At 49.7% G+C, this 24,486-nt stretch overlaps 1 protein-coding gene across 1 annotated transcript; it reads left to right on the top strand.

Annotated features, from left to right (window-relative positions):
• Positions 1-301: 301 nt before the first annotated feature.
• WLS (Wnt ligand secretion mediator) lies at positions 302-24,486 on the top strand. The gene is made up of 12 exons (XM_031604146.2): positions 302-485; positions 8,825-9,097; positions 15,207-15,331; positions 16,423-16,584; positions 17,020-17,156; positions 17,513-17,681; positions 17,844-17,941; positions 18,309-18,372; positions 18,755-18,898; positions 20,513-20,596; positions 22,091-22,244; positions 22,854-24,486. Exons 1-12 carry the CDS (start codon positions 380-382, stop codon positions 22,961-22,963), a joined length of 1,626 nt encoding a protein of 541 aa, XP_031460006.1. The 5' UTR covers positions 302-379; the 3' UTR covers positions 22,964-24,486.

Below are 24,486 nucleotides of genomic sequence, written 5' to 3'. Positions count from 1 at the left end.
CGGTGCGAGGAGGACAAAGCAGCACCGGAGGGACACCGGAGCGCAGAGCGGGGTGCGGTGACCGCGTCCGGCCGGTGTGGGTTACGCTCCCCGGCACGGTGCCGCGTTTCAGAGCGTCACGGAACCGTTCGAGTCTGCGGGGCACTCCGGAAGCCACGCGGTCCTCGGCCGCCCCGGGGCCGCCGCACCCCCAGCACGAGCGGCGCGGGGCCGGGCCGGGCGGGGCGGCGGTGCGGGGCCGGGGAGGGGCGGGGGGGCGGCGCCACGTGATGCGCTTCCCCGCTCCTTAAAGCCGCCCGCCGCGCCCGCCCCGCCACAATCACGGCCGCACGGCCCCGCCGGCAATCAGTGCCGCGCCCGGCCCGGCCCCGCCGCCACCATGGCCGGGGCCATCATCGAGAACATGAGCACCCGAAAGCTGTGCATCGTCGGCGGGATCCTGCTGGTGTTCCAAGTGATCGCCTTTCTGGTGGGAGGTCTGATCGGTGAGTGCCGCCGGGGCGAACTTTCTCCCCCCGCCGCGGTGCCGGTGCTCGTTCCGGTGTCAGCGCCGCGCCTCCATGAGCTCATTAGCGCGGCTTTGTCGTTAAGCAAACAGAGCTCCGCGGGCCCCTTTGTGCGTGCCGGGCTGCAGAAGGGGCAGAGAAAAGTTTGCCCGGCCTGCTCGCGGCGTGCGCCGAAGAAAGGCAGGGGAGCCGTCAGCATGGCGACCGGTGCCGCGGGGCCCTGGAGCTGAACGTACCATCGCTTCTTTTTTTTTTTTTTTTTCCTCTTTATTTTTTTTTTTTTCATCCTCTTTCTTTTCTTTTTTTTTTTTTAATTGTTAATTCTGCTTTTCCTCTTTCCTTACCGCCTCCCCATCTCCGGGCCGCGGGAGGAGGGAGCCTTCCTGCCTGCGGCAGCGCTCACCAGGCGTAAAGCGATGCTAGCAGTCATAAGGAAGCCGAGGGGGGGGGGGGGGGGGGTATCTGGGGGGGGACCGCCTGTCCCGGAGCTGAGCACCGAACCCGGAGCTGGAGCGCGCAGCGCGGCGTCGGATAACGCTGGGGAATGGAGGGAGAAAGATGGAGGAGGGCGGGCGGGGGGCAGAGCCGGGGCTGGCGGTGCTACTGGAGGGCACAGCGGCGGGGATGGGATGGGATGGAGCGGCTCGGCTCCGGGCGGGGATGGCGCCGCCCCCCCGCGGCTCGCTCTCGGGGTTCCCTCGGCCCGGCTCCCCCCAGCGCTGCGGTCCGCGGGGTCGGGCAGCCCGGCCGCCTCTGTGCGCTCCGCGGCTGAGACGCGTCGCCCTTTTTGTTGAGGGGAGCGCGGCTGGAACGTTCTTGCAGCGATCTTTATTTCAGAGGCGCTGAAGGAAGAGCTGCGGCCGGCGTTCCGAGGGCAGGTCCATTGTTCTGCGTTCCTATCCCTGCGAACTGCTGCTCTGTAGGAGCTGGAGAAATTCTGCTAAGTGTAATTCACAAAACTTTGCTTTCATCCTTCTCTTGCTCAATCACAAAGCAGCCCCTGGCAACATCGGGCTGGAACCCGAGTTCTCTGCTCCTGTGGGCCCAAACCCGCTCTGAACAACACCAGGACTGGGTTTTCTGCCCGTTTCTTCGGAAGGAGCTGGTTTGGATGGAGCTGGTTCAGATGCAGGTTACTGAATCCGATGCTGATTCATTGGACACGGTTCCTTGGCCCATGTTGTGCAGAGAAGCTGTGCTCCGTGGTCATAAGGGTGTCTTTGTTCCTAGAAGGGTTTTGCAGCAGAGCTCTCCAAGTTCATAAAGCACGAGCTGTGTGTACAGAGCAAACCTATTGGAGGATCTGTGTCTGTCTTCATCTGGGAACAGGTGTGATAAACAGATGTATTTGTGTTTAGGATTGCATGGGCTAAACAGACCTCTTCCTTTCATCTCGGAATTCCTTTGAACCCGAACGGAGCTTGGATCTGCCATGCATGCACCATACATGCCTCTTGCATTAGGGCCCAGCCCAGTGCCGGGCTCTGGGAGCTGCAGGCAGTGTGGCAGTGGCTCAGGGCTCAGTGCCTCCTTTAGACCTAGGGTGACTTTGTGTTGATCATACAGGGGTGCCTTCTGCCTGCTGGCAGGTCCTGGGGGGTTGTTAGGGGCACACCTTCCATCGCTGGAAAACCCCGCTTCGAGTCTTTGGGCAGGTCAAACTGTGTTAATGCCTCACCCAGGCTGGGTGGTGGGTCGGTGGCTGTTCTGCAAAGTGCAGAGCCCTCCAGGATGGTGCTGGGACAGCTGCTGGCAGCCTCAGGGCAGGGCTGTGAGTAATGCTGCTCCTGCAGTGCATGGGGGGATGAGAGCTGAGGTGCCACTGAAATAGTGACCCGGTCTGGTTTGATCCAGCACGCCAAACAGACAACAAGAATCCGGTTATTTTAGTTTGTTCAGGTCTAGACAAACCAAAATATGTACACAACGGGAGTGCAGCTACAAAGCGAGCTCCGCCGTTCCTCTCGCAGGGAGTCAGGTCATGTTTCAAAACAATGACTAAGTGCTCTATTTTAACAGATTATTTTGCAAGTAGAAAATACACAAATGCAACACATTGGTACCTGATACGGCCAGAAAGCTTCGTTCCTCTGGAAATGTGTCTTCTGCCAGTGCTGGTCCTTGATGGAGTTTGTGAACAACAAACTATTTATGCGAGCTTTATTAAACTCAAACATACTTCTGTTGGCACTTTTGTTCAGATGCAGAACTTCAATCAGCATCCCCGTGGGTCTTTGCTTAGGCATGTGCACTGGCAAAACTTGGGATGAAGGCATACGGAGTCACAGCTTACAGAGCAGAGCTTCTGCAGCATCTATGGGAGCTCAGCAAAGCTGAGGCATGAGAAGTGCCGGAAGGGGTGATTTTATGGGGCTGTTTCTTTGCTGCTTTCCGGGGAAGAAGCTGCCCCTAAAGCCCTCCTTGGGCAGCTGCTCAGTAACACGCTTGGAGGCGGTTCCTCCAGCACTGCAGATTGCCTCAGGACGGACAGGATTCCCTCTTTCCTGCTCCAGAGCTGGCTTTGTGTAGCAGCACTCAGTAGTGGATACAGCAGTCCTGCAGCTGACCCTACATTCTGCAAATATAACTGGCTGGAGAAGTGAAGGCGTTTATTTCCTCGCTGGGATGAAGGGGTGCATTTGGGAGCGAGCGGCTCTGCTGCTTCCTTCTCTTGCTTTAAGACTGAGGGGGAAAAAAACGGAGTTGTTTTGACTGGAGCCAATAAAACTGCTGCTCGTGTGTCTTGCCCAGAGAGATAATGAGTCATGAGTGCAAATGGCTGAGCAGCTATCAACAATCCCGGCTCATTATCTACATGTCGGGTTTGGCTCCCAAGCAGTGCGTTTCCAGGATTTAATTTCCTTTCCTGGGATTTCATTACCTTCCTTGGGCTGAGGTGGGGGGAGGAGGCGGCAGGGCCCACCCCAGGCCTGCCATGGCAGGGAGTGTAGGGAGCGTATGAACAGGAGGGGAACGGCTGTTTGTGAGGGTGGATAGTGAGAGGACAAGGGGAATGGCTTTAAACTGAGACAGGGGAGGTTTAGGTTGGATATGAGGAGGAAGTTTTTCACACAGAGGGTGGTGAGGCACTGGAACAGGTTGCCCAAGGAGGCTGTGGATGCCCCATCCCTGCAGGCATCCAAGGCCAGGCTGGATGTGGCTCTGGGCAGCCTGGGCTGCTGGTTGGGGACCTGCACACAGGAGGGGGTTGGAACTGGGTGAGCACTGTGCTCCTTTGCAACCCAGGCCGTTCTGTGATTCTGTGGCAGCCTCCAGCCTCCCCACCAGCCTTCAGCTCCCCTGGCCCAGCGCTGCTCCATGGCCATGAATGCCAATGCTTTGCAGCCTTGGCAGAGCTCTGGGAGCGGTGGAGAGCGGATGTGAAAGGTCATCGCTGCCCGATTCCTCTTTGTAAGAGCTGTAACTGTAACAGAATGGGCAAATGTGCCAGGAGTTGGCAGTTCCCAGGCAGAGGGCCGTGCTGGGGGCTTGGAGGAGCGGGCCATCAGGGCTGTAAATCCTTTGGGGTAATCTTTTTTTCTTTATTTCTTTTTTCCTGCTCTTCTCACAGTTGCATCAGGTTCAAACTAGAGCTCTTTGGGGAGAGCTGCGTCAACGAAATGCTGTCCCTCACAGCTGATGTGCAGCAGGAGCTGCTCCCGCACCTCTGCTTGGTGCTGCCTGCACTTGGCTTTATCAGATGTGGGCAGGCTGCCCTGCAGGGAGAACTGCTCAGCAGGAAGTCTGCTCTGCAGCAGGTAACAGCCCCGGCCTTTGAAGTCGAGGTGCCAGCCCTGCAGAGTGCCCTGGAAGGAGGAAGGGGTGTGCACGGCACCTCTGTGCCAGCTCCAGCCCTGCGGTGTCACCGTGGGGATTGTGTGTCTGACACCGATGGCACTCCTGGCATCTGGGCGGCTGCAGCTCTGTGACGATCAGCTCATGGCTCCTCCTGCTCCAAAGGGGCACCCACAGCTTCTTGCTGCAGGGAAGTGCAGAAATCTTGGATGCAGCGTGCAGATGTGGGCTGGGAATCTCACAGCCGGGCTGTGTTTGCTTGTGCAGGTTCATTCCTACAGCCCAGGAGTGGGAGATGTGCTGGGGAAGGCAGAGCCAGCAGTGCTCGTCTGCCCCAGCAACTCCACTGTAACCATGTGCAGAGCTGGTGCCCTTCTGCAAACACCCCCTCCCTCTTGACCAGGACTGGAAGGGATTTTCCTACTGTGAGCCTTACCTGTACTGCATTTGACAGAAGCAGCAGTTCCAGCTCCAGGAGAAGTGGAGTAAAAGATGAAATATCACAAAAAGGATTTACTTTTTACAAGGGCAGGGGGCATCTTGGATAGCATGGTAGCTTAACGGATGCTGTAAAGCAATAGTGAATTAGGAATTCGAGGTAAATCAGTGGGGAACTAAGAACCCAATTTTGGGACAGCAGTATTGAGATTCCCTTTGTTTTGTTTTAGAGATCCATTCCATTATTTAAATAGACAGCAATTCTGTGTGCAGAATCTGCCATCAGCCTTAAGAAAAAATGGCTTTTATGTAGGCTTGTAAAAACAGTAACTAGCATTAAACAAGAGGAAAGGAAGGATTTCTGTAGTGGTCAGTCATTCACTCTGAATTGGTAGCAGTAAGGTTAGCAAAGAGGGAGGCAGAAAACTTCTGTGCTGTAATAAACATGTATTTATAAGTAAATATAGCGTTATTCAGGTTCTCACCGCTCTAGCTGGAAAACCTCAGTCTGTTGGATGATAAATTAGCTTGTTTATTCCTATCCTGCTGTTGGTTAGTGTAATGAAGCAGAAGGCCATTGTGTGTGCTCATTGGGTAGTGATGGCTCTGCACAGAAGGGGGTAATTGAGTAGAAAAGCAGAATGCTCCCGGTGCATGGGAGAAGTTAACACTGCATGAGGTCAGTGGGATTCAAGCTTTAATCAATGTAGACACAATGCAATTGAGATTTTGTAAAGGGTTTGTTTATGGTGTGAGAGCAAGGGTCAGTAGTTAATTGGAAATGCTGTAGGTGTTCTAGATGAGAAGGTGCGAAATATAAATCCCAAGGTAAGGACATGCGTGGGAGAGGAGGATGCTGCTGTGGTGCGTGGGCTGAGCGCCCCGTTCCCAGGGCCAGGGAGGAAGGAAAGATTTGTTTAAGAATTCATTGCATTCATCTTTAGCAGGCTGGCCAAGGAAGCACAGTTCTGTAACGTGAAGCTTTGGTAAGTACATTTGTAGACAAAAAAAAAAAAAAGAGAATTGTGGGTAGATTTTGTCGTTAATTAACTGTGCTCGTGTTGGCTGGGGAATGGGCACTCGCCTTTTTAAGCAGCCAAGCTGGGATGGCTCTGAACTAAAACTTCTGCAGAACAAATGGAAAAGACCTGTTTGTTTCATTGAATCTGCCCTGGGCTGAGCAATGCGAGGCACCTGCAGCCCACCTGCCCCTGTCCCTGCTGGGGACGTGGCTGTCACTGCTCCCCTGGGTGCGTGGGATGGGATGCTCCATGTCTGCAGAGCTCAGCCAAGCAGTGCAGGGGTGGAAGCAGAAGGCAGGGCTGGATGCAGGGCTGGTGAGCTGAGAGGTCCCAGCCGTGCGATGGGTGCTCCCTCCTGCTCTGTGTAGTCTATGGGAAGTGGAAGAATTTTGATTCCACTTGAGATGGAGGAGAAAAATCCTCAGTGTTTGGCAATGGGATGGCGGCCAGCGCTGATGAAACGCTGTGCTGAATCAGCTCGCAGGATCTCTGGCTTCTCTGACCACTGCTGTCAGTAGATGTGAAGTCTGCTGAGATGCCTCCTTCAGCTCCTCTTCTTTGGAGCATTTGTGTAACCTTGCCATCTTCTGAGTCTCAGATGAATCACAGCTCATGATTCAACACAAGGCTCAGCAGATTGGGATCATTCAAAGCTGAAAGCGATTCGGCTTCTGATTTCTGTGTCCTTTTTGGTGGCTGCTTTGTCCTGCGGACAGAGTTACGCCAGCTCGAGCATACAGATTTTCTCATAGAGAATGGCTTGGAGGGTTCCTCAGCACCCACGGAACGGCCCCAGCCCTCGGAGCAGGGATGTCCTTGGGGCTCCCTGGGTCCCAGCAGCCCCAGAGGGCGGAGGCTGCCTCCTGCCTCGCGGCTGGGGAAGGGCCTGACTTCTCATCCCAGCCAGCACAGCGGGAGCACGGCTGGGGCTTATCTACTGTTGAGCAAAAAGTGCCACGGCACTATTTCTGGGCAGGCATATATCACATAATACGTCAGTCAGAGCCACCCCACCTCGCAGCCCACGGATGGAGCGGCCGAAGGCAGCCTGCTTGGCACCGCTGCCGGCTGCAATCCCTTGATGCTCGCTTTGTTTTGCATAGCACTTTGTAATGCTGTTAGTTGACTTGGCTGCAGTTTCCCGAAGCGTTTTTTTTTTTTTTTCCACTGGGTTCAACACTTGCTTGAATTGAATGGGAATGGAGCCAGACAAGTAACCCAAGCCAAGTGCCGACGTTTGTTTGGTGCGTGGCTCCCGACAAGAAGAATGTATAGGAATTGTCTCTTGCTCCTCAAAGCTGTAACTTTGGCAGGGGGATACTGATGTTAGCATGCCAGGGCTTTAAAATCGTAATCAGCCTGTGATGAAAACATGTGTATTTATGGCTGTAATGAGCTGCATCAAAGTGGGAAACACGAGCCTTTCCTGCAGAAGTAACTGTATCTCTTAATTCAGAAATGCCTACTTCTAAATCACATAGATCTTACGAGGTTAAGAAGCTCTGAGAGGGTTTGGCCTGACTATCTGGCTTATTTCTCAGCAGCATTCTTCATACTTGCTCACAGCTGCACTTTTAGGCACCGCGACCAGGTTCTGTATGGAGTGATGGTAGAAGAGTATTGTGCCACGAGTTTTGTGTTCAATGCACTGTTGGTCCACCTTGAGTACATTCTGTAACCCTGGGCTTGCAGTGAAGTTTTTTTTTTTTTTTTTTTTGAATGCTCAATATATTTTCTTTTACTGCTTCATTCTGGCATCTGAAGGGTGCTGGTGCATTGGCTTGTTCCATTTGTCTCATTGAAGGGCTTGAGTCGGTCCATTGGGTGCTGTTACCTGGTGGGGGTGTTTTTGGTGGGCTGGGATCTGCCCAGAAGTCCTGGGCTGTGTGTCAGAGGGGTGATGGTCACAGCATGGAAATAGCTGTGTAGGAGCCCATGGGCTGGCTGGCTGATTGCAGACCATTCCTGGCCTCCCTGGCTCCCTTCTTCCCTGCAGGTGTTGACATCCAGTTGTCTGTTGCTCTGCGTGCTCCTCCTGCTTTAATTCGTGGTGTAGAAATGTTTCAGTGCTCCTCACTCTTCATTGGAGCACTCTCACATCATTGAATTTGCACTCCACTTTCTAACTTCTCTCTGTTTTCCTTTAAAAAAGAATAGAACAGGTTTGGTCGGACTCAGAAGTTCAAAGAAATAAATAAAACCCTTTAACAGCATAAGAAGAGCTTACCTGTTCTTTCTGCTTTCCAAAGCCTGTGAACCTGGAAGAAGTTAATGAGAGCATGTCATGATGCTTCATGAATAATACTTTGGAAAACAAGACAGCCCTGTTTCGGTGGCAGCAGAATGCATTGCATGTTGTGCACACTTGTGCTGCTTCTTGTGACCAAGGGCTGTGAGGGGGAGAACTGTCACTGGGCTCTGACTGCTGGCACCTCCAAGTCGCAGCGGCTGCAGTCAGAGCTCACCAGTTCTGCAGTGCATGCAGGTAGCACTGAAATGCTGATTTACCAAAGGGCGACAGAAGCAAGGCTGAACTGCCTTCACATAAAGGCTCTGAGGGGCAGAACTGTGTTAGAAAACACATTTCAGTCTTCAAAAGCCTTTTCTTAAGGAGATGTGAAGGTGTTTGTGCTGGCATTCAGTAGTGGAGGACTGGTTGAAGGCTAAATGCATTTCTCTTCTGCTTTTATCCCTGTTTGCACTCTGCATTTCCAGCCATTTCCTCCTGGGTGCAAAGCCAGAGCAGGCTGATTGCCCACATCTCCCTGACACGAGGTGGCTGGGTGCCTGCTCCCCTGCTGGTGGGGCAGGGCACCCCTAGGAGTGGTCTCGGAGGATTCCCAATGATTTGGCTAAATTCTGGTTTGATAACAGTACAAAGTCAGTGATCTGTATGCAGACACTATAATTAACTGCAGGATCAAGGAGCTGTGAAGGAGGATCACTTGATGCATTTGTTTTGAGTTGCCTTCAAATAGCTGAAAAGGGAGCTGCTTGTTTTGGTGGGGAAACCACTGCACGAGATGCTTAAGGATTCTAAAAGCACGATTCTTTCACTTGCAGCTCCCAGCCCCACTACAGCTGTTCCTTACATGTCGGTGAAGTGCATTGATGTAAGAAAAAACCACCACAAGACCAAGTGGCTGATGCCCTGGGGATCCAACCCCTGCGAGAAGCTCAAGGACTTTGATGAGGCGGTCAGCAGGCAGATCGAGGCCAATGACATTGTCTTTGCTGTGCATATCCCTCTCCCCAACAAGGAGATGAGCCCCTGGTTCCAGTTCATGCTCTTCATCATGCAGCTGGACATCGCCTTCAAGATGGACAATGACCTGAGTAAGTTGCACCCTGCCCTTTATTACTTACTGTGCATAGGTTTTCCAGCATCAGTTTCATGTTCCCTTTATGCAGTACCGTATGCTAATTGCTGAGTGCCTAAATGCAGGGAGATGATGCAGAAAGGTGGAGGCTAGCAATGAGATGTTATGGTGTGGGCTCTTCCATAACCCAGGTGCTCAGGGCCCCATCCATGACTTGGGTACCTCCAGGGATGGGGCACCCACAGCTCTGGGCAGCAGTGCTGGGGCCTCACTGCCTTCTGAGGGAAGAACTTTCCAGTAATATCTAATGCAACCCCCCTTCTTTTAGTTTAAAACCATTCCCCCTTACCTTATTGCTCTCAGACTGTTAAAATTAAGACCTACCCTGGTTTAAATTCAGCAATTTGCTTTCATAGTGTGCACTCTTGGTTTGTTTTTTTTTTTGTTTGTTTTCGTTTTTTTTTGTTTTTTTTTCCCAGGTAGTTCAAGTTGTGGAGTGCCCAGCATTAGTTTGCAGTAGATCAAGTCCCTGTGAGGGCAATTTTTGCCTCCAGTCATATAGTCATAGCATCACTCAGGTTGGAGAATACCTCTGAGATCATCCACTCCAACCATCCACCTACCACCAGTATTTCCCCACTAAACCATGGCCCTTTGTACAACTTCTAAGTGTTTCATGAACACAAAACAGGTTCTGTCAGGTGCTGAGATGTGTTTGTGCTTGGGTTGGATTTGAGAAATGTGGATGCAAAATAGTTCACCTTGAAGCTGCAGTGGTCAAAACGAAATGACCAAACCACACCAGTATGGGAACCGTGGAAGAAGCTGAAAATCTGCAGAGAAGTGAGGAACAGCACAGGCAGTCTGCTCTGCCCCTTACCAAAAGACAGCTGTAGGTGTGTCTGTGTGTTCTGAAGTTGTGGAAAATCCCTCTGTTAACAACTACAGCCCGACAGCAAGCAAACAATTTGCCTCTCAAACTGGTCTGAACTGGGGCCTAGGCAGCTGTTTTGCTGGAGCAGCCATGTAGCTTATGGTCACTAAGAGAAGTTAAAAACTGGGCTTTCTAAAGCTTGCAGATACTCTTAACCCTATAATCATCTCTGACATACAGAGAAGCTTTGTGCCTTCCTCACTTCCCAGGCTTCACCAGGCTGCTGCACAGAGCCATCACTGTTCTCAGGCTGGAAGCACTGAGCTGGAATAAGCACCTGGCCGAGCACCTGGGGCAGGCTCTTAAAATGCTAAATGAGCTTTTTGACAGTCATTTCTCCTGCAATTTCAGAGCCTTTCCTTCCTCTTCTTACTTAAGCAGCTGGGTGACCGACTCCTCCAAGGCTGGGAACTGAGATTAAAAGCAGAACAGCGTGTCTGGTCAGTAGAAGTTTTGGGGATGGGCTGTCCCATTCCCCAGGGCTGGGGGCTCAGTTGGAGCTGCTGGTGCCCCCAGGTTGTGAGAAGGGTTTGGAGAGAGGCATGCCAGTGCTCTGCATTGTGTGAGCTTACTGGCACATCCTGAACGTTTCCTTTCATTGGCTGAAGAAAGCTTAGAAATGCTGCTTTCCTCCCCTTTTTGTCAAGCTGAAGTTAGATGCAAATGAAGTGTGAGGTCTACAAAACAAGCGAATAACACTTCTTGCTTGCTAAGTTGTGCTGTAACAGATTTAAAAAGAAAGAAAGGAACTTCTTAACCTAAAATAATTACGTGTCTGAATCTTGCTGCTAACTTAGCGTCAAGAGCTTCATTTAATGCACAGTTGCAACTGGCTTGAAGAGCAGGTGGGATCACCTTACCTCTTCTTTCCCAGTGACACAGAATGGTGCCCCTGTGCACATGGGAGATTTATTTTTGACTCATTTTTCTGACCTGCACAGCCACTGGTTTGGGCTGTTTGCACTTAACAGGGAGCAGCAGCCCTGCTCAGAGCTGGGTGTTAGCTACAGACACCTGTATTTATCAGAGGGCAGAACACTACGGTATGTATAAAGTTTTCTGTCTCCAGAAAAATGTTTACCTCTCTTTTTATATCCAGTGAATTTAAAATATTAATAAGTGAGAGACTTCTGGCTGCTTTGCTTTGGAACGAAATTGTGAACAGGAGCATGCAGCTGTGCACATCTGTGTGTTTTGGGTCTTTGGTAGGTTTTGTAATTTTTGAGTTAGTGAAATGTGGAAGCATAATGCAAATGATTGTAAAGTTTCTTCTGTTTGCTTTCATGAGCTTCTTCCCAGACAGCTGGATTAGCACACTGCTGTCTCCCAAACGACTTCTGTATTTTTAGACTATTGTAATGGGAGGGAAGATGCCCTGAGTGAGTACTGTGCTAGAGTGAATCCTGGAGGAGTTTTGGGTGCTGAACAGTCAGCAGTAAAATGCACCAAAACTGGCAGTGCTGAGAGCACGAGAGGCGCAGAGCAGCCGCATGCCTGTGTACAGAACCACTCACACCTCAAAGATGCCCAGCCCACCCCCCACGTCCCTCAGTGCCACATCCCCACAGCTCTGCAACACCCAGAGGCAGTGATTCCCCTCGCACCTGGGTGGCTGTCAGTGCTGAGCATTCATTGGAGAAGAGCTGTTTCCTAGCAGTCCCGTGATGGGGTGTCAGATCTCTGGGCTGGGAGCCCCAGCAGGATGGCATCTTCTCATGGTTGGTCATCTGTGGAACACACAGAGAGCAAGACCAACCAAACACATCATGAAATGAACACAGACAAGCTTGGGAAGTGTTTTCAGATAAACCTGTGATGCTGATGAAAGTGTCACTCTGCTTCCAACACCAGAGCAGGTTTGCCATGCTGTGGATGACCCAGGCACTGTCTCCATGCTCTGTGCTGGCCAGGATTGCTGAGGCTTTGCACTGCACCAGGCCTGACGTGCACAGCTCTGGCTTCTGGTGCTGGATAAGGCAGATTTGTCTGCATATTCATACCTTTTGTTTTGGGAATTTCTGGAGGATCTTGTTTGGCATGCATGGAGGAACCAAGCAATGACTTTCCTTGAATGCCTTAGCATCTAAAAGGCAGAGGGTAGGTGACTGCCAGCTTGTCCTCCTCCTTCCTTCTGCTGTTCTTCCCCTCCTGCTGTGCCTCAGCCTTGAATAATTAAAACACTGCACTCTGTCCCTGCTTTTCTGAGTCTGTTCTCAGCCTGAATTCACTTTTTTTTTCTTTTTTTTTTTTTTCTTTTAAAGCAAAATAACAAATTGTTTGTTCATCTATGGGGAAGGTGGTAATGCTTTCTCCTTACCGCTGGCCAGAGATCTCTTGGGATGTGGCTGCTCTCATGCTTTCTGGTCCCAGAACTGTCCCATTTGGGCTTGTGTGATGGGGATGAAGATGCCAGAGGTGCCTGGAGGTGGGCACCTCCATGGAATAGTGGAGTACAGCAATAGGAACTCTTCCTCATTCAGTTTCAGCTAGCAGTCGTGGTCCTTGGTTGTTCCCCTACAGAGATGTTTGTACCCTGTGTTGATCCCCCTGGAGGGTATTCACACCAAATTCTAATCTGAGGGGAGATGTTACCCTGATGTAGAGAATGATGGAAATTCAGGCGTGGATGATAATTCATTATTTCACAAACATATGCTGGTATATATTTTCTGCTGTCTGGTTTTCATCCTCAGTGGCAGCAGCAACACTTGGATTACAGAGATGAAATAACGAAAGCTGCTTTTGTTGGATTTAGTCCCAAGCATTCCAGTTGGTTTCATGGCTTCTGAAATGGAGTTAGCAGTTCTTTTTAATTGGGCCAAGTTCAACCTTATGTTCCCATTTATCTGTTTTCACTGGTCTTCTAAATAGCGGATCTGAGATGGCAAATGCATGTTTCATGGAAACCTAACCAGTGCCTGTGGGAAGGAGCTCGATATCAGTCAAGATGGTATAGATCACATGTGTGCAAAAAAAAAAAAGCTCAGAAAAATCTAGTTGCATCCACATTAAGGCCTCACAGAACCACCTCCAAACGCTGTATAAATAGCAAGCTGAAACCACCGATCCCATCCACGGCCCTTCCCATCATTTTGGATGAGTGTGCCACCACGTAGTCCCCACACAAAGATGACTGCAAAAGATAACAAATATATGGGATGTGCATATCCCATACACGCAGTTCTCTGTGGACACGAGAGGGTCTCCTGCAGCATGATGATGGCCAGATTTTTTTGGAGCAGCAGAGCATTCCGTGCTGTACTTCAAAGCTCACCAAGTGCTCGTGTTTCGTTGCAGCCATTCCTGTGCACAGCTCGTATTCAGGAAGCTCTGGTTGGTGCCCACAGCTTTGCACATCTTCCTCATCCCCTTGCACGGGGCAATGGGAGGTGTGTGTGTGTGTGTCTGTGTGTGTCAGCTCACCCACAGGCTGCTGGCCTGGAGCCACAGGCGTGCTGCTGCATGTTTCCAGGGACCTGCGAGTGTGAGCAATTAGCAGCAGTGAGAGCGTGAGCAGCTTGCAGCAAGAGCAGCGTTTGGGCCCTGGCACAGCGAGCAGCAGTGCACGTGAAGCTCCAGCAGCTCTCTGAGGGGCTGCTGATGGATGGAAGAAGCTAGGTTGTAGCACACACATGCTGCAGAACGCGTGCCTCTTTCAGAGCTTGCCCTTGGAGCTGTGCCTGGTAAAGAGGAGGATTTTACATCTGGTGGAGCTGGTACAGGCTTGCCTTGGGATTTTAAGCTGTTTGTGTTGCTGCTTGGCAGACTTCAGCTGTAACTCTTTCAGTCTCGTGAGCTGGCTCGCTTGGAGTCCCTCAGTAAGGCTTGTAGCCTTATTTCTTCCTTACAGCAAGACACTAGCAAGAGCATTCTTAAAGGCAGGTGTGCCCCATATTCCCAATATTCTTCCTAGGAAGAGGTGCAGGAGAGACGTGAAACCCAGGAACCCTCCCCTCCTAATTCATTATTTGCCCCTCTAGTTTTCCCTCCAGGTGTGGGAGAGTATGAACGTGTTGTGTGGTTCTGCAGCTGGATGCATCAGCTCTGTGTGTGTTTGATGTGCAGGCTGGTGCCTCTGTGGGGGAAGAAAGCAGTCAGTGCTGGGGTGGGGGGCACCTCAAAATCCTGATGTAGAAAGGCTTCGTTTGCATGGTATGTGTAGGAGTCACTTCTGAGGTTGCAGCCTTTTCCCACAAAAACAACATAGCTATGTTGCAATTTTTCTCTTTTTTCCTTATTCTTTTTTTTAATGTACCTGGGGTGATGTTTTCGTATCATTTCAAGAACCCTGATTTACCTTCTGAGAGCAGTTATGGGCAGTTTTACGTGATTTGTGCCTGTGGTGCATTGTGACTCTCCAGCAGTGTCTCCATGTCCCCCTCCCCACCCGAGGGTCACTGCAACCCTTTTATTCTTCCATTTAAGATCTCTGGCAGAAAACTCCTGTGTTAAGGAGTGTATTCCAGGCCTTTTTATTTCAGGTGTTGGGCCTTGATATTTATGGCAGGTGATCTGCATCCAGCAGAAACCCAGCATTACATTGATGGATGACTAATGCTATCACATCCAAATGAACAAAGTGTACCACTAGTTGCATAGTTTCTCCTTTATACAGTTCACCTAACCACGTACAGCACATACCATTGTATGGTTCATCTTATTTGGTGGCTTTCTGTAAGCAAATGCTGCTTCAGTGTCGACTGGAAGTAAATGCTGTGATGCAGTCTGGCACGTCCTGATGTGGAAGGAGCTGCTGTGTACCCCTGTGCTACCTGCAGCAGCAGTCTGTGCCAGCCCAGCCTCCTGTCCCCCTGCCAGCCCGCAGTGAGGGCTGCTGATGGCTGGCTGGCTGCCTGTCTGTCTCTGCAACCGTCTGGATTCCAGATTATTGCTCCTAATGCTGCATGAATAAGTAATGCTCTTCACCCACAACCATAGCACAGCTATGTCATGGTATGTCAGCAAGATGCCGGAGCTTCGTGACTGGTAAAAATCAGGTTCTTTCTTCTTTACTGTAGAAGTGATAAATATTTTGGTAGAGATCATTTGAACTGGGACATTTGGAATGCAGAAATTTCCGTCCTTTGTAACTGTGTGCCTCTCATAGGTCCTTTCAATATGCAGAGGCTCTCCTACCTTTGTGGTGTTCTGTGCCACTCCTAAGAATCTCCATGTTTCCTCTCTCTTGCAGAAGAAAATGCAGAAATTACCCTGGATGTGTCCTTAGCGTATCGTGATGACATGTTTAATGACTGGGAAGAAATAGCACATGCAATAGAGATCAGGAAGCTGAAATGCACCTTTGGCTCCCCAAAAGTAAGGTGTTCTGGTGGTGCTGGAGGTGGGGAGGTGTGGGAAAGCAGTGGGAATTGTTCTCTTGCTTTTCTTTCTGGTGTTTCTTAGAATTGTTCACCTGTAGCTTTCAAGCTTGTTGCCATTCTTGGCTCTTTAAAAATAGAATGAGCTCCACATGCAATCTGGTTCTGTTTGGTGATATAAGAGATGAAGTAGGTAAGAGAGGTGTGAGGTCAGTGCACAGATCCAGCTATAGGCAGAGTCGGAGGCTTTAGGATCTGTGTCCCCCACACTGCTCTAAAGCATTTCGACCTTTCTGTCTCGTGCTTCTGTGATGCACAAAACCTTGTTATCCAGGAGTGGCAAAGAAACATACTGCAGCACTCACAGAATGTGGCAGAGTGGGAGTTTCTTAAAATAACTTCTTAATGCTTCAAGCTACAAAGCTTATGCATAAAAGCTACAAAGCTTATGAGTTACGAGCACAACGAGCAGTGAGAACAGAGCATCTTGTTTGAATATGCATTTCTTTTCATGCTGCAGACTGTAATTCCTGTGCTGAAATCAGTCTGGTGTCTTCAGCATGCTTTTCAGCCCTATGCCTTGTTCTCATAGTCCCTCTCAGAAGATCACCTCTACCTCCAGTAACACCTTTACTCTTCCATAGAGCCATACGTGCACAGTAAATATGTATAAGGTGTGGAGGAGAATACTGCTGGTAAAACAGGACTGCAGACACTCCAGATTTAAACGTGTGGGAGAGGTTGCAGATTTGTTTTGGCTCAAGCTGTATTTGCTGGTGGAGAGACTTTGGATCCCAAAGTAATCTTTCATCTTGAAAGGCTGCACTTACTTGAAGCTGGGTTTAGAAGCCTGAAATGTGAACCTGTTTGAGTTTGAATGCTGTCGACTCAATGACCCAAAATAACAAAAAGGAAAAAGATCCCTGTGTGCTCAAACTGCTGTGTCCCCAGGTTCTCCCCAGGCCTTAGGATAAGGTGGGAATGAGCAGGTGATCCCAGTGCCAGTGATGCTCAGTTCAGTGCTGGGGCTCGCGTGGCCGCGTGCCGTGCAGGGCGCAGCTGACTGTGCTCCCACCTCCCTTTCTTTAGACCCTGGAGTCTGAGGGCCGTCACTACGACTGCGACTTCCTTCCCTTCATGGAGATCGGCAGCGTGGCTCACAAGTACTACCTCATCAACATCCGCCTGCCCGTGAACGAGAGGAAGGGCATTAATGTGGGCATCGGGGAAATCAAGGACATCCGCCTGGTGGTGAGCCGGCCGCTGGTGGTGGCTGCAGACAGCGGTGGGAGGACTTGTGTCTGGAGAGCTGCATTAATTTGGCCTCTGCTTTTCCCACCCGTGGTGACTTAGCTCCATGAGTATCTTGTTACTTGTCTGAGAGCAGCTCTGTCCGTTTTTTTCCACGCTGTGTCAGAAGTGCCTCTCTGACCGCTTTCTGCCTCATGATGGAAGCTGTGGGTTTTGGCTTTTGTTTCCGGGACTTCTGAGGCCTCCCCGGATGGTCTGGGTGCTAAGCAGGCAGCTGCTCCCTTCCTGCCTTGGCCAGACCACGTCTTTCAAAGGGTGCTTGCATCTCCGTGTGCTTGCACAATAAATTCATGCCTCTCCTGCCAGCTCCTGTAAGCATAATATCATGATATCAAAACTCATACGGGTGTCACACTGCACCTTGTTTCTCCTCAGGGTATCCACCAAAACGGAGGCTTTACAAAAGTGTGGTTTGCCATGAAGACCTTCCTCACCCCCAGCATTTTGATCATCATGGTCTGGTACTGGAGGCGGATCACGCTGATGACGCGCGCTCCTGTTCTGCTGGAGAAGTGAGTGAGGGCACTGCTGGGCTGGGAAAGGTGGCCCTGAGGCAAAGGAGATCCATGCTGAGCAGGTCCTGACCGTGCCAGTCAGTGTGCCAGGCAGGGCAAACAGCTGAGAATCAGGAACCGTCTCTTCTCCCTCCTGTCCACTCCCTCCACCAGTAGCATCTTTCTTCTGTTACATAAACCCCCCAGAAAAGGAATAGCTGCATTTGCCCAGAGGAGCTGAGTCCCTCCTTGAAAATCTGCTGCTGCTGCCCAGTGTGTGGTTTTCTTGTCACTTGCTGGGAACAGCTCTGACTTCTGTGGCTCCGGGTCCCCTCCTTGCAAACTGGCAAGAGATGGTGTTTCTGTCTCTGCAGGGTCATCTTTGCTCTGGGAATTTCCATGACATTCATTAACATCCCAGTGGAGTGGTTTTCCATCGGATTTGACTGGACTTGGATGTTGCTCTTTGGAGACATTCGACAAGGCATTTTCTATGCCATGCTGCTGTCGTTTTGGATCATCTTCTGTGGAGAGCACATGATGGTGGGTATGACAGGACAGAAGGCGGTTGCCATGCCCCCTTGTAGCAATACCAGAATCCCTAGGTGGGCATTGCAAACGGAGCTCTGGGGACTTGTTCCAGGTGAGAGGACTGCAGGCTAACTTGTTCTTTCTCACTTCTTCTCCTCCCCATCCTTCCATTAGGATCAGAACGAGCGGAATCGCCTCTCGGGGTACTGGAAGCAGGTTGGACCCATAGCTGTTGGCTCCTTCTGCCTCTTCATCTTTGACATGTGTGAGAGGTAGGTGTCACTGCCCTCCAGCCACGTGCCCCAGGAGCCTTCCCTGAGCACTGGGCAGGGGCTGGTGGCTGACTTCAAGCACATGTGTTTACGGTGCCTTGGGGAGCAAGGAGCTTGACCCACGTGGATGGATGTGCAGCCCTATCTCATGAGGAGGGAGTAGACTCTGGTGAAGATGCTGAGGCTTTTAGGCACCTCACATCTGTGCATCTTGTCCTGTAGGGCCAGAAGGACATGCCTCCCTCCTCTCTGTCCTCCTCCCCCACAGGGACAAGCAGCAGGGGCAGCTCTCTGCAAGCCACAGAGCAGATGTGGGGTTCTCTGTGAGCTTCTTGGCTTCTATGACAGCTCTGTCTTCTCTTTGCAGGGGAGTGCAGCTGAAAAATCCCTTCTACAGCATCTGGACCACCGAGGTTGGCACAGAGCTGGCTGTATCCTTCTACCTGGTCCAGGCAGGCCCAGCACACATTGTTGGTGGCTGAGGGAGGTGGGCTTGCCCTGTGGATGCTGCTGCCTAATAGCTGCAGCCATAGGAGGCCTTCTTCCTCCTGGCTGGCCAGGGCTGGGGACTGCGGGGTCAATTGGTGGACATTGAAGCTGTAGTGGGAGGTTTGGTGCCAGATGCTGGGACTGGTGTTGTGCTTGGGGACATGGAGATCTGTGAGGCAGCACAGGGGATCCAGGTCCTGGTGTTAACACAGACTTCCCACCAGGAGGTTAATAATGACTAATGGGATCATGTTAGAAGAAGTGAATCACCCAAATAATCTTTTCTATTATTCCATGCCATTTTCTTTTGACTCTGCCACTCAGATGGCCTTTATTATAGTCGCAGGAATCTGCTTGTGCCTCTATTTTCTCTTCCTGTGTTTTATGGTCTTCCAAGTGTTCAGAAACATCAGTGGAAAGCAGTCCAGCCTGCCAGCAATGAGCAAGGCCCGCCGCCTGCATTACGAGGTACTCACTCCTTGCTGCATGGAGCCTTTGTTTCTAAAACGTCTTTTCACCTGAGGCTCTAATGAAACCTTCACTGTTACTGCAGGCCTGAGCTGGGAGGTTTGATCCTCATTGGTTTTCTTATCTGCTCAAATCTCCCAGCTGCCTTTTTGTTCCCTTTGACTGCCATCACATCTTTTTCTTTCTTGGGGTCTCTGGCTGTGATTGTTTTAATCTCTCAGGAGGGTACGTAAACCAACTCTTGGTTTTTCAGTGGTGGTTACCTCTCAGCTTGCTGAACTCTGTTGGGGGATAGAATAAAATTGCCCATACTCCCATTTAAAGTGATGAAGGGGCTCCCTGGTTTCTCCTTGTCTAACATTAATTATTATGTTTAATGGAAAATATTACCAACACCACCCTGTTTTCTTAATGGCATGAATTCAGGTTTATGGGGTTGTCTTTTCCTAACCAAAGTGCAGGAGGGAAACTGTCACACTAGGGTCAAAATCAGATGTATTCAGCTCATTTTACCCCCCTTTGTAGTCCCTGAATGTTGTTTCTGTCCTAGCTCTTTACCTGCTGCACAGCATGAGCAGCTCACTTCAGGTGCTTGAGCTGAGAGAGCCTGTTGTTTTCACGGCTCTGTAAACATCTGTGACCAGCATCATTCTGTACAGTATGGTCAGCTTTCAGCAGGTTGGTTATCACTCATCAGGAATGCGTGTGAAAAATAGGAAGTGGCACTTGAAAGAATTTGCACGAGACATTTAGCATTTTTTCCATCTTTCCCTTTAGCAAGAGGCAGAGGATGTTAGCTTTTGTTACAGAGCTGTTGCGGCCGTGCTGTAAGTAGAACCATCTGGCAAGCACGAGCCTGGTCTGGGAAAGTAAAACTAATGGTCATTTATTGTTGCTCTATAGCCCAGTAATTATGTACACACAGACATTACCATCAAATTTCCAGAAGTTGTTTAAAAAATACGAATATTTTTTAAAGCAAAAACTTAACTGGCAAAAGCAAATACAGAATACGGTAGGATTCCCAGCTGAGAGCCTTAAATAGTTCATCTTACTTTTTGCATTGCAGAAGAATGTAAATTGTAATTCTGGCAAGCGTTCAGCACTGCTGCAGCTTCCTGCAGGCTCTGGGGTGGGAATGAGCCCATGCACACCCCTGCCATCGCAGTTCAGTGTCCTGTTGTCTCGCTAAAACCTGAATACCGTGCAGTCTTTGCTTAACAAAAACTGGGAGCCCTCAGGTAGGCTGTCCAGTGGATGGAACCCATAGCTCAGCCTGCCCTGCCTCCTCTCCCACGTTAACTCTTGGTCAATCGGTCCCAAAAGCAGCTGTAATGGAAAGCAAGAGCTGTCCGGACACGCACAGCCCGCTCGGAGCATTGGGGAGGAATGCAGACGTGTGGGGAGCGGAGAATATTGGCTGTCATGAATGTAGCGCAGTGGAGTGGGTGGAGGTTGTTTTGGTTTGGGGTTTCGTGGGTTGGACCCTTTTTTTTCTTTTTTCTTTCTTTCTTCCTTTTTTTTTTTTTATCCTCGTGTCCTTTACACGCTAAAAACAAGAGCGTGTTTTTGTGGATTCTGTTAATGTGACCGGTGACATTTCTCTCCAAATAGGGGCTGATCTTTCGGTTCAAGTTCCTGATGCTCATCACCCTGGCTTGTGCAGCTATGACAGTCATTTTCTTCATCGTGAGCCAGGTGAGTGTGACAAAACCCAGCTGCACTGGGGAATATCACCCCCCGTTTCTGCAGTGGCTGACGAGCTGGAGTCACTTGAGGCTCAGAGAGACCAGGTGTGCATCCCATAGGCACGTTTGGAAATAAGTCGCTTTTTAAGAAATTATTTTCACGTATTTGAAACACTGCCATGAAATTGCTTCAGCTGAAACTTCCCCCGAGGCCTTTGGCTCGCAGGGTCTGTGTTTTTTGAAATATCAGCCGTTTCTGAGAACTCAGCAAGAGCAAAATTGTTCTGTTCACATTAAAAGAATCTGGTGGCTTTCTATACCCACAAAGACATGCCAGAATTTGGTCTTTCCGGGCTCTGACTTTACAACCCTGTTGTTTCTAGCAGGATATATACCTACTTATTCTGAGCTATGATGCAGTCTCTCTGTATGCATGAGCTTATATAGCTGTTTAAATATACTTTGATGGTTTACTTCAAGTAACAGTTTTTAGTTAAGATTGCATCTGTTTCAAAGCTGCCATTTATGGCTGTTCCTAAGCATAAGCAGCTTGTAGCTTCAGGAGAACAGTGGTGTACAGCCTTGCAAATCCAATACAACGGAATTATCCCTGTAGGAGTAGGTTCTCTTTCACTGCACTGCTTATGCTGTGGGGTACGTGGTGGGTCCCAGTGGAAAACACAGTAGCAAAGGATTTTGTTCTTAAAAACCTGCTAGGCTGAAGCAGTCTTTACCAGTGCCAGTTGGTGATTTGGTTCATCGCTGAGTATCAGTGACTTTAGGTATAACACAAAGGCTCTTGTCCAGCAGCTCTTTTCAAGGTGAGCTTTTGTCTTCCCCTGAAGGCAAGGTTGTGCTGCTGTGGCTTCTCTTTGGAGCAGAATGTCCTGTCATTTTCATATCAGGAGAAGGCATGCTACTGTCACATGTCATTTTCTTTAATGGAAAGACAGCATTTCAGTGTGAACGGTCCACGTAATATTAGCACTGGTGTTGGTTGGGTAAATCCTGACAAATCCCTGTGTGTTGAGGGCTGCTGCAGTCAGCCTGGCCTCAGAAAAGAGAGGCAGCAAGAAGGCACCCCGCCATCAGCTCTTGGCATTATTCATGCCACTTCCCCTTGTATAGAAGGCCTATTTATAGAAGTCCCCTGTTCTCAGATGTAAGTGGTTGTCTCTGAGGTACTGCCCTTTTTGTGGCGGCCTTTGCTGAACACATCAGCTGTGGCAGCCACGTATTGCAGAACACGAGGGATTTGATCACATTTAAGAGTGATAAACTAAAGAAAGCCTGATGCAGTCCCGTTGTAAGCAGTGTTTTTTCCTTGCAGACTGGGACTGAGGCAGAGAATTCTAGCCTAGCCGCACTGCTATGTCTCTAGAGCCCTGCTCTCATGGAACTGATGCTTTTCTCATTGCTTTTCTCCAAGTTGGAGCTGTAGCAGTCACAGCTGCATTTTAACAGGATGAATTCAGAGCTCAGCTGACTGCTTTCTCATGGGCAGGTGACAGAAGGCCACTGGAAGTGGGGGGACATCACGATACAGGTGAACAGTGCCTTCTTCACCGGCATCTACGGGATGTGGAACCTTTATGTCTTTGCACTCATGTTCCTGTATGCACCGTCGCACAAGAACTACGGGGAGGATCAGTCGAATGGTGAGTGGCTCTGAGTGGTCTGCTTGCAAACGTTACACTGGAAGAAAGATGTAAAGTGGGTGATGCTTTTTGTGCATCTTTATTGCCAGAGTTGCACGTTCAGCACACTGAAATGTTGTGCAAATGACGGCTTGTTCTTCAGAGCACTGTTGTTTTAGCAGACGTCTTAATTATTGACTAGGTTAGATAGGTTTGAGTATTCAGCCATAGCTGTCTAAAACCTTGTAGCTTGGTTTTTTGTACTTTTTGGTGTTGCCCAGTTGTAACCACATAGCTCCAAAATAAAGGGAACAGAAACTTGGGCAAGTGGAGAGTGGCAGTGCTCTTGTTTGCCTTTGAGTGAGCTACAGTAGCACTGACATCTTCATCTGCCAACACGCTGGCATTATAATGGCCTCAGATAACAGTGTTCACACTAGCACAGAATGGCAGGGATTGGAAGAGGCCTTAAAGATCACCTAGTTCCAGTCCCCTGACACAGCATTTGTAGAAGAGCCCATAGCTCAGGTAATTTCTGAGAGCCCAGAGTGAGTAAAACAAATCTTTTGCCTTGGAACTGCGCAGTGGTGCATTGCGAGGACCTTCTGATGGCATGGCTGTGTTTTGCAGGTGACCTGGGGGTGAGCAGCGGGGAGGAGCTCCAGCTCACCACCACCATCACCCACGTGGATGGCCCCACAGAGGTTTATAAGCTGGCTCGCAAGGAGGCTCAGGAGTGACAGCGAGACGTCGGGTGCAGCGGCGGGCACAGGACGACGCAATGCCCTCCTGCAGGGGCCGTGTCTGATGTACCTTGCCTTTTGAGCACCACAGCTTGTGTATTTCCACAGAGCAGTGACACCAAGCAGAACATTTGTAAACTTTAATATGGTGTAGTTATTTCTGGGGGGAGGGCTGTGTATATTGTGTTACTCTCAAGCACATAAATATCTGCTAGAAAAGCATTAATGTCGCAAAGTCGCACATTCAGATGTTAGGAGGTGGCAGACCTGACCTCAAGTTTTTGTTGGGCAGCACAAAGCTGGTGCTGATGGTGAGTTGGTGAGCACTTCTGCTCTTCTCCTTGTGTGTGACTTCAGACTAGGGCTCGGGCTGGCCTCATTTTTCATAGAATTGTTAAGGTTGGAAAAACTCATCAGGTCCAACCATCGACCACCGTGCCCAGTAAAACATTAAAAAAAAAAAAGAGGCTGCCTTTTTCAGCCATCTGCAGTCATACTGAACCGTGTTTCAGGTCTGTGTTTCTCCATGCAGCTCCACAGCAATCCTCTGCCACTTGGATGAGACACAGCTGGGGCAGCGTAGGCTATGATGTTTAAGTCCTAGAAGAAGAACCTCCATGCTCCGTCAGTTGGCTTTCCAGCTGTTTGTTAAATTCAGGGAAATGTGAAAACCAGATTGCAGGAGCAGTGTGTGCTCCTGCCCCAGTCCTCATTGATCTGAGCTGCGGGCGGTGCTGGATGCCCCGCTCCATGTGAAGGCACTCATCTGCTGCTGTGTCTGAATGACTGAAATCACTGCAGCACAGAAGTGCTGAATGCTACTTACAGAAGTCCCTTTGGATGGGTTTGGATACTTGAACTGGAACACTAACGATTTTTGTTAAGTTTGTGTTATTGTGAGGTGGGATGCTGGTGCTCCTGTACTCCTATTGCAAGTGCTGGGGCCTTCAGCACGGGTGGCAGAGTGAAGCTCATGAGCCATGTGCTGAAGGAAACGAGTGCTAGGCAGAGCAAGCAGGATGTATGGCAGCAGATCTGGCACACAAAGTGAGTTAATGTACGCACACAGCCCCAGCTCCTGCATTTCCCTCGGCTGAGCGCTCGACTTTGCAACTTTAATGTTCTTCTTAGGCTGGGTTCTTATGTGATATTTATGTTGTTCCCATAGATGTGTCCATGGTTTCTTTTACAGCGTAGTATAGCATTGCATTTTTGTAAAGGCTCTTTACAAATGGGGCATTGCAGCTTTAAAAACCAAATTCTGTGTCAAACACTAACAACTTGTTTACGGGGCGTGTGTATGTGTGAGCTTTGTGTGTGTGTGTGTGTGTGTGTGTGTGTCTCCTTTTTTATTTCTTACTTCCTAAGCCCTACTTGTATGTCTCAGAAATAGTCCCTGGATCTTATTAAAGTATATCCTTTTTTTGTTTAGGTTGAGTTCACTTTTTACAGAATGCTTTTAAGCAACCTGGAAAACATGTAGATTTGTTAATTTAAATAAAATATACAATATTGTGGTT

The sequence above is a fragment of the Phasianus colchicus genome, chromosome 9 (assembly GCF_987193195.1).
Source record: "Phasianus colchicus chromosome 9, bPhaCol1.hap1.1, whole genome shotgun sequence".
Lineage (NCBI taxonomy): Eukaryota > Metazoa > Chordata > Aves > Galliformes > Phasianidae > Phasianus > Phasianus colchicus.
This window is presented reverse-complemented; position numbering and strand designations above follow the sequence as displayed.

Bases quoted from the DNA above. Each gene is read 5' to 3' on its own strand.
- WLS (XM_031604146.2), top strand. From the start codon at position 380: ATGGCCGGGGCCATCATCGAGAACATGAGCACCCGAAAGCTGTGCATC. The intron at 486-8,824 runs GTGAGTGCCGCC...TTTCACTTGCAG, and splicing joins TCTGGTGGGAGGTCTGATCG to CTCCCAGCCCCACTACAGCT. The intron at 17,682-17,843 runs GTGGGTATGACA...TCCTTCCATTAG, and splicing joins TCTGTGGAGAGCACATGATG to GATCAGAACGAGCGGAATCG.